This window comes from Festucalex cinctus, chromosome 21 (assembly GCF_051991245.1).
Source record: "Festucalex cinctus isolate MCC-2025b chromosome 21, RoL_Fcin_1.0, whole genome shotgun sequence".
NCBI classification, from domain to species: domain Eukaryota; kingdom Metazoa; phylum Chordata; class Actinopteri; order Syngnathiformes; family Syngnathidae; genus Festucalex; species Festucalex cinctus.
The window spans coordinates 15,085,231-15,104,330 of NC_135431.1; the positions used below are offsets into that span (position 1 = coordinate 15,085,231).

General features: G+C 39.5%; 3 protein-coding genes and 1 non-coding gene across 24 annotated transcripts in view; 3 read left to right on the top strand and 1 right to left on the bottom strand.

The window, feature by feature from the left end:
• Nucleotides 1–57: 57 nt before the first annotated feature.
• LOC144010608 (macoilin-1) overlaps nt 58–19,100 on the bottom strand; it is a 39,187-nt gene continuing 20,144 nt past the window's right edge. For 3 of the 21 annotated variants that reach the window (XM_077510995.1, XM_077510996.1, XM_077510999.1), the window contains 12 exons: nt 18,534–18,654; nt 12,652–12,893; nt 11,385–11,526; nt 10,789–10,915; nt 10,553–10,676; nt 10,290–10,465; nt 9,729–10,194; nt 8,374–8,532; nt 8,067–8,228; nt 7,864–7,993; nt 6,057–6,231; nt 58–5,179 (listed from right to left, as the gene is read on the bottom strand). In XM_077510995.1, the coding sequence (XP_077367121.1) occupies nt 4,998–5,179; nt 6,057–6,231; nt 7,864–7,993; nt 8,067–8,228; nt 8,374–8,532; nt 9,729–10,194; nt 10,290–10,465; nt 10,553–10,676; nt 10,789–10,915; nt 11,385–11,526; nt 12,652–12,893; nt 18,534–18,654 (2,206 nt within the window). In that variant the 3' untranslated portion in view covers nt 58–4,997. Of the gene's footprint in view, nt 5,180–6,056; nt 6,232–7,863; nt 7,994–8,066; nt 8,229–8,373; nt 8,533–9,728; nt 10,195–10,289; nt 10,466–10,552; nt 10,677–10,788; nt 10,916–11,384; nt 11,527–12,651; nt 12,894–13,121; nt 13,246–14,452; nt 15,299–15,388; nt 15,825–16,791; nt 16,889–17,408; nt 18,655–19,100 lie in introns of those variants that run through there. The other 18 variants (XM_077511004.1, XM_077511001.1, XM_077511002.1 and 15 more) reach the window with 18 other exon arrangements.
• On the top strand, nt 1,687–4,243 carry LOC144010611 (E3 SUMO-protein ligase ZBED1-like). The gene is made up of 2 exons (XM_077511012.1): nt 1,687–2,866; nt 3,006–4,243. The coding sequence occupies exons 1-2, from the start codon at nt 1,749–1,751 to the stop codon at nt 3,658–3,660; spliced, it is 1,773 nt and encodes a 590-aa protein (XP_077367138.1). The 5' UTR covers nt 1,687–1,748; the 3' UTR covers nt 3,661–4,243.
• LOC144010621 (cysteine-rich venom protein-like) lies at nt 14,207–18,207 on the top strand. Its single transcript, XM_077511021.1, has 7 exons — nt 14,207–15,304; nt 15,482–15,582; nt 15,669–15,759; nt 16,602–16,744; nt 17,064–17,158; nt 17,399–17,481; nt 17,979–18,207. Exons 1-7 carry the CDS (start codon nt 15,205–15,207, stop codon nt 18,104–18,106), a joined length of 741 nt encoding a protein of 246 aa, XP_077367147.1. The 5' UTR covers nt 14,207–15,204; the 3' UTR covers nt 18,107–18,207.
• Nucleotides 16,797–16,870, top strand: trnat-agu (transfer RNA threonine (anticodon AGU)). The gene has a single exon. It is a non-coding gene; the product is annotated as a tRNA-Thr (tRNA).

Below are 19,100 nucleotides of genomic sequence, written 5' to 3' on the forward strand. Positions count from 1 at the left end.
TTACTTTAGCAAGAGAACTCGGGATTTAAATTATCCGACTGAAATGATGCACACAAATCAGACAAAATTCATTTATACAAAAAAAAAATTGAATTCTCCATTCTCTGATTTAAGAAAGGGTAGCCCTTGTACAAGTACCGTATACTCTTGTACATACTTAATGTCACAATGTGTGCTAATACACTTTCATGCTGACAAAACACGTTGCCGTACAAATTGACAAAGAGGTATAATAATAAAAGTAAAGCCAGGCTAAAAAATAGTTTTGATATAAAACACCTTAGAAACACGCTCTAAATAAAAAGCTACCCCCCAAAATTGGTGACATCACAGCTCTGGAGTGTCATCCAGCTGTTGGTTGAAATTTCCATTGTGTACAATTCGGTGTACGAGTAGAAAAGAAAAGAAGCAGAACTACAGAAACAGTACATAGCACTTCAGTTCAAACACAGCACTCGTTCACATTAACTTCGTGTCTTTACTTCCCTGTTTGAAAGTCACGTTTAGAGGCACAGTAATTCAGTTCGTGGCCCACGTTTGCTCAAGTGGATTCCAGTCCTGGGCGAGGTCTCGATCCAAACACAATGTCATCCAAATCCGGAAGAGAACAGGATTACTGTCAAACCTGCTCAATCCAATGACATTTGTGTTAAATGTATCATTCAAATAGTTCGCCATTTTTAAGAGACAAAAACACACTGTTGCATACTAATTGCTTAAAAAGATAGAATATTCAAATTATTTTTTGTATTACAAACCTGATCATTTATATATCAAGTGTCGCAAAAGTTACTATACACTTCTCTTTTTCCCTATTTTGTGACACCTGAAACAAAATGGTAAAAAAAGAAATGAGTAATAACTTCCGGGACACCCTATATATGTAAATAAAAATGTTATAGTCCATAATGCTGCGGAGAGACAGCAAAGAATAATGAATCACATTAGGATACATTGCAGCTTTTTTTTCAGCCCCAAAATTAAAAAATACAAATATGTTTTGATAAATATAAAAAAAGCTCACATAAATTGGAACACACTTTTCATTGGACAATATTTGATCAGTTTGCGTTGGAATTATGGTTTGCATCAACGGCGTATAATGAAGGTGAGTGAAAAGCAGCTAAATTCAGTTGAAAGACATAATTGATTTGAATGGAAAATGAGTTGAAATTTGCAAGTAGGCCTATCTTGATTTTAATGACATTCAAATCCAGTGGGTAAAAAATAAAATAAAATGAAAAATACAGAAAAGCCCAGTAGAGCACTAAACTAATGATCACATCTGCCTTAGTTCCCTTATACAATAAATCAACGTTTCTTGGTTTGACAAATTTTTATTTTTTTTGTAAATTATTTTTTTTAATGCTGACTCTTGAATATGTTTTCATTGATTTACATCCAGTAAATTTTCGCTGTACAGAAAACGTATCTCCAAAATTGAACATTTTTTAATGTGGATATACATATTAGGGGTTTGACTTTAATTTAACCAAAAAAACAAGCGTTTTTTGCTGTTTTTTCTTTTCTTTTCTTTTTTTTTTTAAACGCATTTTAATCACGGTTTATCGTTTGCTCTCCTGTGCGTGTTTACGTTTGACCAGTGGAGGGCAGCAAAAAAACTTGGCGCTGCAGTCCGACGGAAATGATGAAGTAGAAGAAGAATCGTTTGCATCCAAAACAATGCGGAACCATTTTATCAGGGTACATTTTCTGGTACACCGATTGCACTAACGGACTTGTCAACAATGGAGCAATGGAATGAAACTGCTGCGCGTGGAGTGTTGGGAGGCAAATTTTTTTTCCAAATGCAACCCGATGGAAGCTTTAATAAAAGCGTGGTTTTTTGCCTATTTTGCCAAAAACAGTTTGCATACCACCGCAACAATTCAACCCTCCGCTACCACCTGAACGCAAAACATCCTTTCGTCAACGACGCCGCCAACACCGATGACGCGAGCAGACCCGCCACGAGTCGTCAGCACCGCAAAATCGGCGATGTAATTGGCTTCAGGGCAAGTGAGTCAACAACGGAGAAACTAACAACCGCAATCGTAAACTGGATCACTCTGGACTGCAGACCACTATCAATAGTCGAAGATAAAGGGCTGGAAAATGTGCTCCAGATTGCGACGTGTAATCCGACTTTAAAGATGCCTTGCAGAGAGACTATTTCAGACATAATACAACAAATGTATGACACCGAAAAACCATTAAAATTGGACGCGTTAAAGAACTCTCAATTTGTGGCTCTGACTGGGGATTACTGGACCTCCATTCGTGATGAGATTTACGTGGGAGTGACCGCGCACATTGTTGATGTCACACACGACACATGGCATCTGCAATCTTTTATCGTAACTGTGCTGAATACAGACAGCAGGCATGTTGAAAACTGTTATGAAGAGTTTCTGTCGGTGGCGGAGATTTGGGGAATTCAGCAAAAGATCACCACAATCGGAACAGAAAGTGCACCAACCACCACGGCTGCCGAAAGACTCCTCCAATTTCAACACATGCCTTGCATTGCTCACATCTTGCAAAGGACCATCACGTTTAGCCTTGCTGAAAGTGGCTTTAATGGCACGTTAATCAAATGTCGCAAGATAGTTGCTCACTTCAAACACAGCCCTGAGAATACCGAGGAACTGTATCAGGAGCAATCAAGACTGGGCCAAGAAAACGAGCCACTCGTCAAAGATGTTTCCACAAGATGGAATTCAACGCTTGATATGATTGCTCGTCTACTGAAGAATCAAGAGGCTGTTTTTACTGCTTTAGACAAACAGAAGCATGCGCTGAACATGTTAACTCCATCGGAGATTCTTCAACTCCAAATGTTGGTGACTGTCCTTGAACCATGCAGGTAAATAAATCCTGTGAATAACACTCGTGTATAATACAAAAAAAAAAAAAAAAAGTGTTATTCACGGGATTTTACATTGTTTTTTTTTATGGAATTTGTTTACTTTTCTTCAACAACTTTCCTGAACTGTCTCCTACAGATTTGTGACCGAGCTCCTCGGCGGCAAGACCTACGTGACCTGTTCCGTGGTTTTACCTGCTCTCTGCCACCTGCAGCACACCATGGAGGTCTCCGGTGACGACTCGGACTGCATTGTGAAATTCAAGACCGCTTTCACAAAAGAGTTAGCCCAACGTGCAGCAACACTCAACCACGACTGGCTCAAGATGGCCACCGTGCTTGACCCGCGCTTTAAGGATTTAAAGTGTCTTAAAAGGGAGGAGCGAGATGAAGTTTGGACCAGGCTTGAGGTCCTACTGCAAGAACAGTTTGACAGTAGCACCACGCAGGAGCCAAAAAAGAAAAAGAGGCTCCTTCTGTCTTCATTTGATTCCGACTCTGATTCAGAGGAGGAAGCCCAGTGGATCGGGGCCCTGAAATTGTATCGAAGCGAAACCACCATCGGCGAGTCGGACTGCCCGCTACATTGGTGGGCCAGTCGAGCAGCGACCCACCCAGAGCTGTCCGTCCTGGCCCGCAAGTATCTCAGCAGCCCGGCTACTTCTGTCCCTTGTGAAAGGCTCTTCTCACTGGCGGGTCACATAGTTACAAAAAAGAGAGCCGCCTTGAGCGCGGCAAATGTCAACAGGCTGGTTTGTCTTAGCAACTGGCTGAAAGAGAAGGAGAATAAGTAAGCGTGGTGGTGGAGGTATCATGAGGCCAGTGGGTTTGCAGTTTTTTTTGCACAAAACTGTTCTGGCTTAATGTAAATAAAGACATGCATATTATGTTGAGTTGTTGTTTTAGCTATGTAAAGGAAATGCTGCTCTGAAAAAAAATGTTCCTGCAATAGCAATTGAACTTTCAGTTAAATTTTAGCCTGTGACACTTTTGTTTTTCTCCTGTTTTGTATTGGAATGTGATTGCCGTAAATGCTTTTTTGCAATTGACAATATTCATGTCTATTGGCCATTGAAACCATTTGAATAAAAAATAAAAAAATGTTGCTTTTTGTGGTACATTGTATATAATTATTCAAGATTAATTCTAAAGCTTTTAATTTCATAATTAAAAAAAAAAAAAATCTCACCCATACTATATCATGTGATTTTTTTACATATGCATCGAAACTTTTATTTTATAAACTTGAAAACTGCAGTCTTGAGGAAAACATTTTATACCTCAGTATTTTTTGTCTTGTTTAGCTGATAATAAATTATTTTTTTATACTTACAAATTTCCTGATTTAAAAATTTACTGCGAAAAACAAAATGACACTGTATAAAACAAGTGCAAAATAATACATTAGAAAATAAAACTTTTTCCACCCCAGATGAATGAAATTAATTTCTAAATGTGGTGATAAAAAAAAAAGATGTCATTGCTAGTTCTCCGATAAAATACACATTTGGGATTGAAAAAAATATTTGTTAAAATCCCACCTTTTTTTTAATACTTAAAAATGTATATGTAAAGTATTTTTTTTTTTTTTAATTGTTTTTCAGCTTTAAAGAAAACTCCCCAATTTAGTCAACTTTCTTCACAATAAAATCCCCAAATTTGGAGATACATGCCTTGTGCTGGACAGCGACTACAATGTATGTAAACCTACCGACATTATTCCAATGATTCAAAAATTTGCAAAAATGTTGTGCTTTTTCATTGCGTGTGTGTTGTGACCTCGCCGTGAAAGTTTTGTGCTTTCATTTTCCAATTTCTTTTTTTCTAATCATGCCCCTGAAGAGAGTGACTACCATTGAATGAAAATATGAAAAGCATGAATTGACTTACACGCATGGACCGAATTAGATGCCTAAGTCCAGGTACCTGTGTGTTAGACTCCCACCGTTGACAGATCATCTTTAGCAAAGGTAGAACGGGATGTCACGTGAGCACCTGGAGGGCACTTCTAAGGCCCGTTGTTGCGCAGAGGCCGCTTGGTGTCCTCTGGAAGCAGACAACATGGCGACGAGCTCACATTGCATCCCGTCGAGCCCATCACTTCCCACCTCATGCGGCGGTGCGAGGGGGTCTACTTCTTCAGACACTGGTACATGAGGGCGCGCGGGTTGAGCATGTAGCGCTCGGAGCTGAGCAGCTTGGTGAGGTACTGGGGCCGGGGTGCCGCGTAAGACACGGCGGGGCTCACCGCCATCACCTCGGCGATCTTCTGCTTCATGCTGCTGATTTCCTTGTCCTGCCTCAGCAGCTTGTCTGACAGACGGACAGACACACATACACAGGAAAAGCAGTGTTACTAGTTGTAGGAATAATTGTAAATAAGTTATCTTACATTTGCTGCAATGAAGAACTGCTACTGCTTGCAATGAAGAATGCTTTGCACTCACATTCACATAGCCGAGCCAATTATCATATATTTGCTGCCATGAAGACTGCTTTGCTTGCAAAGAAGAATTGCTTCTGCTTGAAATGAAGAATGCTTTGCTCTGTTCACACTCACATAACCTGGCTATTTGAAGATGACTCAAAAAGTTGAAGAACCACAATATCTAACGCTAACTAATGGATTGAGCCAGTCTGCTTAGGTCGCCTGATTTCTGTTAAGAAATGATTGTAAACTTGACCACACGTACTCGGCAATCTTCCACCCACATGCACAACACAAACAAGTACACTGTGTAACTTCCAACTATTCCTTGCATTTACATTTTTAGGGTTGGAACACCCATGTAACTAGGGGCGTGGAAAACCAAATAAATAGAGAGGTTGAGGAGAGGACCCGCGACCCTTGTGAGGAATAAGCGGTCAAGAAAATGGATGGATGGATGGATGGATGAGGAGAGGAATCTTCAGAGAGCGCAGGAGTGAATTGTATCAGTCAGTCCCTCTCCTCTCTCTCCTCGTGAGCCCTGAACTGAGTGTCTTCTCTCCTTTTTGTTGTATTTAATAGATGTCAAACAGGTAATCCTGACACTAGTTCATCAGTGTGATTTGTTTTTCTTGAAATGCAGAATTTCAGTTTCAAAAATGTAGAAAAACACAAACTGTTATTCATGTAATAACCACAAGAGGGTACTGTTGTGCCGTAAAAATTTGAACGCCAACTTCCAAATAAGAAACGATGTGGAACCTTGAGCGATCTCCAGCTGCCTGCGGGCGTCCCCCAGTGCGGAGAACAGGTCCAGCTTGATGCGCGTCTCTGCGCTCAGGTTGTACTCCAGATGCTGGGCCTTGTCCTGAAGGGCCGACAGGGTGGACAGCAGCATGTCTGTGTCCTTTTCCACGCCGCGGTACTTCCCTAAAGCCTGGAAATGGCACAATTCCAAATTATAGTGCAGCGTGTTAACTTTTTTTTTTTTTTTTTTTTTTAAAGGAAAGTCCTGACGTAAACGTCACAACAAGAATCATACGTGATGACAGCTACCGTATTTTCACTAATGCAGATGGAGGAGGTGAAATACTAAGTCACTGCTCAGCATAATCCATCCATCCATTTTCTTGACCTCTTATTCCTCACAAGGGTCGCGGGGGATGCTGGCGCCTATCTCAGCTGGCTCTGGGCAGTAGGCGGGGGACACCCTGGACTGGTTGCCAGCCAATTGCAGTGCTCAGCATAATATTTACAACAAAAGATTCCACATTTTAATTCATTTGAGATTTTTTTTAAAAATGTGATTTTAGATGCTGCTGTTTTTGTTTGCAAAGTTATCACTAGGGTTCAAACGGGCTCAGCATAGAACTATGTAACCCTTAACAATATTACATTTGTGTTTAATTTAATGGGGGCAAGTAATTAAAATTAACATGACGATATATTTCAATCTGTCCTGTGACTGTCCTGTCCTGTGCGTGCATGTTCTGCGCTGTTCTGTTGGACCAGTTTGTTTGTTGAGCACCTAAATAGCCTGAAATAAAAGTTAATGTATGTTATAAACAGCTCAAATAAACTGGAGTCAATGTGCAGATGACAGGACAGGGCATACTGAACTACAGCATATCACCAAACTAATTTACTGTTACTTTGGCTCAGTGTGTTGTCCTCGTTAATTATCTAAAATCATTTAACTCATTCACTTGCAGCCATTTTCACTGAAGCAACTCCCTTCGCTCCCGGCCGTTTTACTGGATTTTGACTGATTTTGCAAAGTCCACAGAATATTCTGTTCTATTACTATAAAAACATGGAACCTAACAAAAGAAAGATTAGAGTCTCTTCTTTCATCAGGAAAAAAAATTTTTGTATCCGTTTTGTAGCAATTAGCATTACAATATAGCCAAGTTTATTAACAAACTTGTTGAAAACACTGGCAAAAAAAAAAAAGCTTGTTGTAACATGGCCCTGGCGGATCTCTTATACTCTGCTGCCAGCTGCTGGCCGTTTTTTGCAATAACTACCATTGCTTTAAGCCACCTCTTCATGTCAGAAGCTGTTTCAAAGCCTTCTGTGTGCTCTAGAATAAAAACAAACAAACAAATGTATAAATATGTTTTTGGGAGTGAAAGAAAGTATTAAAAAATGTATTATATGTTTTTGGGTTTCAATGAGTTTGGAAAATAGGTCAATCATTCAAGAATAAAGACAATAATGATAGGAAAACGCAACTACAAAACAAAACAAAAAAAAGCCCCCCCTAAAAAAAAAAAATAAATTTGAATGTTGTCAATTCAGCCCAAATATAAGAACAGGATTATTATCTGTGTGTGAATCCATGAAATGATGGTACTTGTTAATACTTTTTAATTTTCCTGATAGTGGAAAAAAAAGTAGCCATCTATTTGAGGGAGGTGTATAAAATATCCACACTAGAGTAGAATAGGGCCCATTATTTAATAGAACACGGCATGTTGACTTTTATCCAAAATGAAACCGACCCAGATCATAAACCATAAATACAGGCATGTCATTGCAAATATTAGAATCAAATGTCAACAAATACCTCCACATCATTCTCTAGATCGATCACTCGACTGTCTTTGAGTTGATACTGCAGCTGCAGTTGTTTGTACTCGCTCTCCAGATCTTTAACTCTTTTCCGTAACATTTGGCTTTCGTTGTTTTCCTGCCTGCTGCCAGACAAAGAAGGACCACTCATGGGATTTGTTTACAATACACAAACACATCAACGGTTGCATTTCGTACCTGGTGGTCATGATCCTGGCCGCTTCGTCAGGTCTGTGCGCCAGAAGCTCAGCCGCCTGCCTCTCCAGCGAAAGCCTGGCCTCCGTCTCTGCCCGCGTCTTCTTTTCCAGCATGGCGCTGGTCTGCTTGTCCCGCTGCTTGGTTTTGCTCAAGCACATGATCCTACAAAGGGAACAAAAATGAGGTCATAATACTGTCAATAAATTCTACATGTGGTATCTGTCTTGTAATTCACCCAAAAGCCATTTGAAATAGTTTACCAGTTTAGGAGAATGAGGAGAATAAACATAGAACATGGTTCTCTCACTTGCTCTGCAGCAGCATGTTGGACTGTCGCAGCAGGGCCACTTCGGGCCTGAGGCTCCTCTCGCTGTTGGTTAGGTTGCAGATGTGACTCCTCAGCTCCTGCTCGCCGTGTCGGCTCACCTGCAGCTCGCCCCTCAGCTTCCTCAGCTCCTGCTCCAGCCTGGACGGGATATAGGGATGAGTCATAAAAAGGGGAGAACATCAGACCATTAGATGTTACAAAAGTAGTTGCATATAAGAATGGATGGGAAAAACAACAACAACACTTTGTTAAATGTAGAAGTACTGATTCAACTGATGTAGCTACTTAAGAAAACTGAAAAACATACAGATTTACTTTAGATACACTTTGCAACAACGTTTGGACAGAACAGAAGAAAAAAAACAATCACCACATTATGTAGCATATTTACATTTTGTTTTGTTTGTAAATCAAGAGCTAGCTAGCGCTGGTTCAGCTTTCATGCTATCAAAAGAGTATGCTCCCATAGCATTGCTAACATTGTGAAATGAGTAGCAAGAAAATGCTAAAGTAGCTAATGATAATTAAAAAGGTATACTGCACATTGTCTGTGTTAAAAATAAAACAAATAAAAATTTTGGAATGAAAGAGCTTTTATTCTTTTAAAAAGAACATATTCCCGTTTAATTGCTAATATTGTTTTTTCTTTTCTTCTGTTCTTTTTTTAACTTTTGTTTCTCTGCTGTTTGTTTTTATGTTTATATGTTCAATAAATCAATCAATCAACCAACATTGTTAATTAACTGAGTACCAATGAAATGCTAAAGTAGCAAATGATAACTTAAAAGGTATACTGCCTTTGTGTTTAAAAAAATTGGTAAGAATTTTGATTACAGAACTTTCACACAAAAAAAAAAAACAAAAAAAAAAAAAAACACGTTCCCAACTTCCCATAGCATTGCTAACAACATTGTGAACTGAGTAACAGGAAAATGCTAAGATGCTAAAGTAGCTAATGATAACGACTAAAAAGGTATACTCTACCTTACTTGTCTATATTTAAAAAAAAAAAAAAAAAAAAAAAAGATAATGAAAACAAGAGAGGCTGGTGACATTTTTTTTTTTTTTTACACATATACATATATATTAGGGGTGTGCATCTTTCTTATAAAAGATGATTTGACAGCTACATACAGTATCTCGATACGCGTTCAATATGATTCAAGAACGGCAGTGGGACGATTCAATTCGGATCGATTCAGTGGGTTCATGATTTCATTCGGTAATATAACTCAAAAAACTTGTAAATTAGGGCACTCGGTAAAGTTAGCACTGTACTTGGTTACTTGCCACCAGTGTTGACCATCATATGTGAGTGGGAAGAAGTGTCTCACCTGCACAGGTGCTCAGCGTGTTGATTCTGAGCCACTGCAGCACTTTTATCTGCTCCGTCCCGGTTCGGGCTCACTGTTTTTCCACTGCACCGTTGTTTCTTCTCCGCCCTGCCAGCAGGGGGCGAAGGCGTGGCCGTGTTAGTTCGCCGGACTCTCGGTGACGGGTTCTTCACCGCGCGTGCGGCTTTGCCGGTCTGCTCCTCCTGAGGTAGTGTTTCTGGCGTTGCGGAGGATTCTGGTCCCGGTGACCCGTTGCGGAGAGCCTCTCTGGACTCACTGGAGCTGCCTTTGGACAACGGCTTCCGGTTGGATTCAGCTGAGCGGACTTCCTGTGTCGCCTTTTCGGCCGCTCGTTCCTCGCTACGGATCTGGAGGCAGTCTACGGTGTGGGACTCGTCTTGAGGGAGAAGTGCACCATTCTGATACTGGTACTGACTGGACTCAGACTTGGACTTCCATTTGGATGCTGGGAAGACCAAAACAATTCATCTATTAGTCATGTGAAGATTTTCACTTTTCTTTTTTTTTTTAAATAAAGTTCAATTGAACTTGGTAGCTTACGGCCATTTTCGGCCGCCATCTTGGGGTATAGCGGCAGGCCCGGCGGGAGCGAGTGCTGCAGCAGGTGCATGTGGAAGTCGTTGTCACTCTGCACCGCCTTCTGGATGCGCAGCTTGAAGATGTTGGTGAAGTAGCAGGTGGCGTCAAAGCCCAGATAGACGACCGGATAGCCGATGCTGAATCACACAAATACATACAGTCATGCAAACCAAATAAAATTCATCATGTATTGTTGATAACAGTTTTGTGTGACTGGAACATACCAGTGAGCAGCAAAGAGGTGCGAAAGATTGGCATGTGAGGTTTTGAGGTCTTTGAGTCGAAGGGATGCCTCTGTGTACACAAGAAGAATCCACAAAGACACTGTGGAGATGCAGATGCCCTTCTCTAAGGAGATGAAGCCAAAAAAAACAAACAACAAAAATGATTGATGAGAAATGTTGTACGTTTTTTCACTCCATTGCACACCAGTAAAAAAAATAAAATTCTGTCCACTTACCTGTGTGCCAAATATAATTGAATACGACGTAGGTGCTGGCCACAAAGAAGAGCCAGTGCAGAGGAACAAAAATCAAACAAAAGATGTCAAGTGTGAAGGCGGCGCACACAAAAAACACACAAATAACCTGCAAGCACACAAATGATGTCATTAGTAAGATACAAACAACCACATAACATTACCCACAAGTCTGTTAGCATAATGCTAACAGTAGTCGTTATCCTCTGTGAGGAAATGTTACTGCAATTTACTGAGTCACTTTACAGTAGTTGAGTGAAACTTAATTTTTTTGTCTTCAGTGCTGTATTATACTGCCACCTGGTGGCCATGTCGAGCAAACCAGAAGGCGCAATGAAGCAATTACGATACACAAACTGGTATTAGCTAGCAACTTGGTATGTTTTTGTGTTATTTTCACAAAGTGTAAAACAATTCTAATTTACAACTGGAATTCATTATAATTAAGAGTTGAGTATTTGCACTGGTATCATTCTGAAAACAAGTGGCATCAAACATCCTGACTTATTACATATTAAAAAGAAAATAAATAAATAAAAATAAATAAATAAATTTAAAAAAAAGCAGGGGGTCCTCACCAGCCCATGGCAATGGAATGTTGTGTACACGCTGCCAAAGAAGAGCCAGCATGGCCACAAGTATTCCAGACGAAATTCCAGAAGGAAATCTGCCAGCAGCACCAACATCCATATGGCCATAAACTTCAGGAAGGTGTACGCACTGCAAATATGCAAATGAATAGAAAGGCAAATTTGAGTCATTAATGCGTAGTTGATGTATCTTAAACATGCTTTTAAATAAAGCCACTTCACCAACAATTAGTCTTTTTTTTTTTTTTTTTCCCCATGAGACCACCACAAAGCCCAGAAGAAGAGCTATGGTTTCCTCCCTTTGTTCTGCTCATCCATAGGCTGCTGTTGCCACACCGGCCCTTCTTTGTTTGGTAACCATGGCAATATTTCATCTGGAGGAGAGCGAGACAGCGAGGGAGGGAGAGCCATGCACAGCATCCTCCCGCACATACTTTCAATCGCAATTGTTTTCGAGTGTGCCTGCTTAATTTGGGTTTAATCTTGCGAGGACAAAGGGTCGAGCCTATTTTTTTCTTTTTTTTTTTAAGTCATGTGAGAAGTTGTTTCACAAAGAGGAGCACAATGGACATGGGACGTTAAAAATGCTCCGACTTTAATAAATAAAAAATATTACGAATTACTATATATAAAAAAAGTATGCTCTTTGTAAAAGCAAACAGTTTGCGTTTTAATAACAAAATTGTGTTGACAAAATTGGCAGTAATATACAATTTCCATTTCTCAAGTTAAGCAAGTTGTTCCAGAAAAGGGAGCAAAATGCGGGAAGTTGTCTTTAATAATTATCACAATTAAATTGTATTTTTTTTATCATAAGCTTTTAGTATTTTATATTTTTAAATAAATTGTTCCAAAAATATAGGTCATTAAATATTTTTGGTTGCACTTTTATACAAAATAATTACTATTCGTTTGCACCAGAGGCTAAATAAGTGCCATTTCCGGCAATATAACATTTTTAAATTAATGACTGCAACTGTTAATTGAATATGAAACGGCAAAAAACGAGTGTCAATAAAAGCAGGCCGGATGCAACTTAATGCAGCTTTCTTGTCTTTTGTGTGTGAAACAATGAGGTGCCGCGCACGCTAGCACACGCACGCATAACAAAAACAACAACGAGGCAGTGTGGCGGTGACGTGATGCAGACAGGTGAGTGGACGTGCCACTGGCATGCACACAAAGACGCAGACGGGCAGCATCACAACAAAAGCAGCCAGCAGCGGGCAGTCAGGCTGACTGGCTGGCTGTCTACCTTTCAGACAGCCTCTCGCTTATTCTCAATTTCTTCATCTTCCGGAGCCTGCTCGCGTCCACGTATCGTTTCTTCATGGTATCTTCTTCTTTCGCCCTCTCCCCGTCGCCCTTTGTCTTCCACCGCGACGGAAGAGGAAGAAGAAGAGGAAGAAGAGCGACGGCCGTTTGCTGCGCGATGAAGAGGATGTTCACGCCAACCTGTGATGATGACGATGGTGAGGATGGTGGTGCTGGTGACGTCTGGGAGAATAAAAAAAAATAAAAAAAATAGGGTACCAGTGAGCGGCGGCGCGCATGCGTAGTGGGTGGCGCACCTATACGCGTGGAAAGCAAACAGTTTTCAAAATGATCCCGATATATAGTGACGAAATTTAGACGTCATTTGACATTCATTGTTGGGTGCAATTTAATTGTAGTTGTCTGACATGTACTGTAAAATATTTAAAATACTACTAAATAGTAACCTACTTGAGCACCACCTAAAATTGAGTTCTTGTCATTCTCTCTTGGTGAGCTCATTGTGGTGAGTTAAGTTTTTAAGGGAGTACATAGACCCCTAATATCACAAACACACCTTCCAATTCAGATGAAGCTGCATGTAAACACAAAATACATAAAATACAGAAACATGTTCAAGGGATAAAACTTCGAGCAAGAGAGAAAACGAATAGAAAAGAAAGCAAACAAACTTCTGCACGATAAAATCTGTCAGGGAAATAGGAGTCAAATTCATTTGAAACGGTGCTGTTCTTTCCAGTGAAATGTGACAAAGGTTAAAAGATTAAGACTCTGAAGAGGACCTAACTCTCTCCCTCAAGGACTGCTGTTTGATGAGACAAAGATTCAACTCTTTAGTATGAAAATGCCAGACATCATGTTTTGGGAAAACCAGGCACTGCTTATCACGAGCCCTTACAACGAAAATATAAATGGAAACAAAATGTCATTTCATTTTGACATTATTTCAAATGAATAGTTGAAAAAAACAAAACAAAACATGGCCATCTGTCACAAATTGAAGTCAAATAGCAGGAGTGAGATAAACCACATAGGATAAAATTAGTTCACTAACAAATTATATCATGAACACTTAAGTTAGCAATATTTACACAGTTAAAATACTTCCTGTATTATGCTCTTATTCTGAAAGAAAACGTACCACTTCTGGTAGTGGAAGGTAAATAGCGATAGATAAACCTAATTTAAAAAAAAAAAATACACATACTGATGCAAACCAAGGTTAGGATAGTTAATATATATATATATATCATACGTGAGCTTTGAAGATTTATTTAAAATGTATTACTGTACAGCCATACGGAAGGAGGAAGGTCAAACAGCTGCTTGGGAATTGTAGTTACACAATGCTTGTATTGACTTTTTTTTTTTTTTTTTTTTATAAATACTTCCCTTGACAAATACCCTATAGATAAGAATAAATACTAAAACTAATAAACCTAAAACAAAGCTAAAGCTAATTCTAGCTAACTGAATTAAAAAAAAGAAGAAAAAAAAAAGAAGCCAAATTGAAATAAAAATTAGGTCTTAAAAAAAAAAGGAATGACAAAGTTAAGGAGCCAATCTGTAACTTTCAAAGAACCGGCACGGCTGACATCGTTTTGACAGTGATAGTTACAATAGTGTGGGAGGCATTAAATAATCTCCATCGCATCTACGTGACACCGACATCGCTTAAGGTGAATATCACGGATGAGGAAAAGGAACCGAAGCTTCCCTTCACTTATAGAGTGAATGAAGGACATCCTGCTTTGGAGAACAATGGATGAAGGAAGCCCTACCTGCCTCTTTTGGCTCACCATCCAGGTGCTGGTCAGGGGGCAGGTGAAAATACAGCACCGGAAATCGAGTGGGCTCTAGGAGGGGTTGCTGAATAACAGTAGAGTAAATTTAATTTAGAAGGTAAAATATATATAACATAGTAGTGGCAATATATAAATAGATATGGGAAGCTGAATCTATTTATGTAAAATGACTGTATTTGCTTGTATACAAATAAGTGTTAAATTCAACAAAGTACTGTAAAACCCGTGAATAACACGCACCCATACTTATACCATACCCATACGGTTTGTGATGCAAGAGTGAGTGAGTGAGTGTTTGCACAGGTTAGCGTTAGCTAACAGTGGTATCAGTGTTAACTTCTGATAAGCGGCACGTACTAGAATGTTTGGTGACGTTGACGTGGGGACTTGGGTCTTTGTGTTTGCAGATATGTTAACCACTGAACACATCAATCGCACTAATTAAGCATCATTTGATCCTGACTATTGCGCTAGCTTGCTAACTGAAAGCAGCCATACAGAACCACCATGAAGTTTAGATCAAACCAAATCAGGTTTAGCTGTAGCACCACCGGTCAATATAAACAGAGACCGCTAAAATCATCAAGGTCGTTTCACAGGTGCCACATTGCAGGAAAAACTCCATGACCTGCCCTTGAGAGTATGTGTTTAAGCTCACGTGGCAGCATGGCTTCAGCGTATATAAATCAAACGGTGGCCCTAAGAGGGCGTCGCTCCAGGTTTTAGCAATGAACTCGCTCCTTTTCACTTTCCTGTGCGCCTTGGGGCTCTGCGCCGCCCTTCAAGTGTCAGCCAGCTTGGAGGAGGATGTGGAGACCGTGCCTGTAAGTGAAATAAAACTCAAAAGTCAGATGCTAGATGCATTTTGTGTATTCAATGCTATCTTTCTCTCCTATTTGTGATCAACCATACCTGAAGGAAGGTGAGTATATTTAATCGCCAAACTTTTATTCCAGGAACCCCAGACAAAATTTCACAACATATTTTAATGCCGCTTGACTTTAGGAACAGTCCTGACCACGTCCTTGGAACAGAATGAGATTGTGGACAAACACAACACCCTGCGGAGGAACGTCAAACCTACTGCGAGCAACATGCTGAAAATGGTAAACAATACCGTGTCAAAAGGTATTGATCATCCATACCGCAATGAAGGCAGTGAATCCAAAGTGTATGTGTTGATCCTCAACAGAGTTGGAACGGAGAAGCGGCAGCCAACGCTCAGAGGTGGGCCAACACCTGCTCCATGAAGCACAGCCCGGACAGCTCCAGGGAGATCAGTAGTAAGTTGTTTATTAGCCAGCATCCACATATGCTGTTGCTGGACGGCCTTCCTATTTTCTGTCCCCTGAAATTGTTGTCCATCCTGCCATTAAGCCAAACTCCCTAGTGTTTTTAGTGACATTACAAACAACATTTTGCCTTTTTTTCGGTTAACAGTATATGATCAGGATAAATATTTACATTTTTTTTTTATTTTCATATTGTACGTACTTGTCCACTTTTTATCATAGTAGAATTTAATTCATATAGAAACCTTTCAGAAATGAGAAACATTTGTGAAAAAGTACACAGCCAGTTTGCTAACTGAATCACGCTAGCTGAAGCGCAACGATGTTTATGCTCGCGTTAGCCAAAATGTCCACCCTTTCAGCAAGCTCACACCGCTTTTCCATCTATCATCTGAACTCGAATGACCGTTAAAAGGTAGCAAAGGGTCCATTTGGCTTCTGTTCCCTGAAATTGTTGTCCACCCTGTCATGTCATTAAGCCTCTAAGAAACTTGCTAGCGCTGACGACATTACAACCAACATTTTGTCTTTTTTTTGGGTGAACAGTAGTAGCAGAATAAATATTTAATTTTTTTGTAATTTTCACATTTATATAGTTCTCCACTCAACCTTTCAGAAATGAGAAACATTTGTGGAAAAAGTACAAAGCCAGTTTGCTAACTGAATCATGCTAGCTGAAGCTCAACAATGTTTATGCTAGCGTTAGCCAAAATGTCCACCCTTTCAGCAAGTTCTCACCAATTTCCATTATCATCTGTCTAATGACAGTTATGAGTAGTAAAGGGTCAATTTGGCTGCAAAAAAATGATGAAGATCTTGTTTTTGTGCTCTAGCTAGCGGTTGCGGCGAGAACTTGTACATGGCCAGCTACAAAAACAGCTGGAGCAACGCCATCCAGTCGTGGTATGACGAGGTGAAGGACTGGCGCTACGGAGTGGGCTCTGTCAACGGAGGAGTTGTTGGACATTTCACACAGGTACAGAATAGATACAGGTCACTTTATTAGTGGGGACCAACAGGTACCTTGTAGCACTGTGGCTTAGTTGGTTAAAGTGCCTGTCTAGTAAACAGGAGATCCTGGGTTCAAATCCCAGCAGTGCCTTCTTTACTTCATAATTTCCTACAAGATCAAGAAAGTGCTTAGCAATGTTGAGTAGTTGTATAACTATATCAAGTGAAAGTTGAATAACATTGTCAGCTCATTAGATTATACTGGTGTCTGCTTAGTGTGTATATATACTGAAGTTTTTCTATACACTTTGGCTTTCAATCTAAAATTATTTCTCCCTTTCTAGATTGTTTGGTACCGCTCCAACCAGATTGGCTGTGCGATGGCCTACTGCCCCAACTCCCGCTACAAGTATTTCTACGTCTGCCACTACTGCCCACCGTAAGTACATAAACGCCTCAGATCCATTAAAGAACACATATTTATGTACTGATAATAAAATGGCTTGGCTTTAAATAATGATTGAAATAAAGAATTAGTAAATTTATTTGGAGGTATGTAATAAAATATTTTTTTGTTGATATTTCTATTACATATTTTGGTTGAGGCCAGGATTCAATAAAAATAAGCAAATGAGTGTCATTATGCAATAAATAATTGATGATGTAACCTATATTTTAGTGGAAATTACCAGTTCTCTCATCCCTACAAGTCCGGATCCACCTGTGCTGACTGCCCCAACGCCTGTGAGAACAAATTGTGCAGTAAGTAGAATCCACCTGTGCTTACATTGTGTGCTGCTGGACACGATACTATATTAATGAATTGGTACCAAATTTATAGCTGAATTTATTTGCTATGTCTTTGTTCATCTATCTATGCCAGCAACATATAGTGTCAGGGAGAACAATTAAATGACCTTCCACTAGATGGCAGAAGGTACACTTATTTATGTAGCCACCTGTTGCCATTCATATAATAAATAGCTTTGTGTTCAACTCATCAGGCCCAAAATTTCACACTAATTACATTTGTAAGTAAATTAAGATGAAATTATTCTTTCAGTACAGGTATAGAGCAATCCCTTGTTATTGCCGGGCTCATGTCCCAAATGTCACTATAAATTAGCTAGTTCTTTAAAAAGGAGCTAAACTGCTCCCTCTTTTTAAAAAAAAATAAAATAAAATAAAAAAATAAAATAAATTTTTTTGCAGTTCCCTCTATTCATAAATCAACATATTCTGCTATCATCCCCCTATAGCCAACCCTTGTCCGTACACTGACAAGTACAGCAACTGTCCTGAGCTGAAGAAGCAGCACGGTTGCAACAACAGCAACGTGGCCTCCTGGTGTCCCGCCTCCTGCAAGTGCTCATCTCAGATTATCTAAATGACTCGAATTGAAATGTTGCATTGAAATAAAAAATAATCTTTTAATTTGCATGTGCAGTCATTGTTGTGCGTTTACTACCTTGTAGGTTTGCTCCAGTTCCTCCACTGCAGCTGCGATTTATTTGTAACCAACAGGAACGCCATCATATCAATGAAGCTATTAAGCTACAGCTTGTATTCATTTATATGTTATTATTTGTTTTGATAATTAACTACATTTAATAGGTAAAATCAATATAAATAATACAATTTCCTAAAGGGTTAAGTGCATAAGAAAACATTAGCGGTGTCCGGGCTGGTTGACTGGTCACATTGTCTATTCAAGTGGGTCATCGTCGTCATCATCATCATCATCAAAATATCATTGCCTTTATTGCAAGCCCGTGTAAAATCAGCGTGATTTAAAAGGTCAAATTGTTACCTACTCCTTCAAGTTTTCTTCCATCCCAGAAACTCGGGCCGCTAATTAGCGAACTGCCAGGCTTCCCGTTCTGTCTCCCTCTCTTGGTCATTGTTATTTTTTGTGTTACCTCGGACGGGTTGTGCCTGTGAAGACAAATTCCTTGTGTCTATTTCATTGGCCAATAAATGTGATTCTGATACATCAATGATTAACATTCACAATTATATAATAATTAAAAGACAGTAAAAAGTACATTATAGTGGTATATTATTATTAAAAAAAACATTTTGGCATGTAATAATTTTTAACACACTACATACATTTGGAGTAGCTTAAAATTGAATGTATAATTTATTTATGAAAGCAATACAAAAGACTCGAGGTATCCTGGCTAGTCCATTACTCATAAGCCATCCACGTGGATCCGTCCTGGTTGCCATGGCAACAACAAACAGTCTCCTTATGAAAAAGGCAATATACGATTCAAATAATTTTGAAGCTCTCCAGTATTAAATTGTTGTGAGTCCCAAGCAATGTGTTGAAGGATAAACATAATTTGGAAGTGAATTATCCAACCACCAAGTGGAAC

Coding starts and splice junctions, on each gene's coding strand:
- LOC144010611 (XM_077511012.1), top strand. CDS start 1,749: ATGGAGCAATGGAATGAAACTGCTGCGCGTGGAGTGTTGGGAGGCAAA. Junction 2,867..3,005: donor ACTGTCCTTGAACCATGCAG/GTAAATAAATCC, acceptor TGTCTCCTACAG/ATTTGTGACCGAGCTCCTCG.
- LOC144010621 (XM_077511021.1), top strand. CDS start 15,205: ATGAACTCGCTCCTTTTCACTTTCCTGTGCGCCTTGGGGCTCTGCGCC. Junction 16,745..17,063: donor TTGTTGGACATTTCACACAG/GTACAGAATAGA, acceptor CTCCCTTTCTAG/ATTGTTTGGTACCGCTCCAA. Junction 17,159..17,398: donor GTCTGCCACTACTGCCCACC/GTAAGTACATAA, acceptor CCTATATTTTAG/TGGAAATTACCAGTTCTCTC.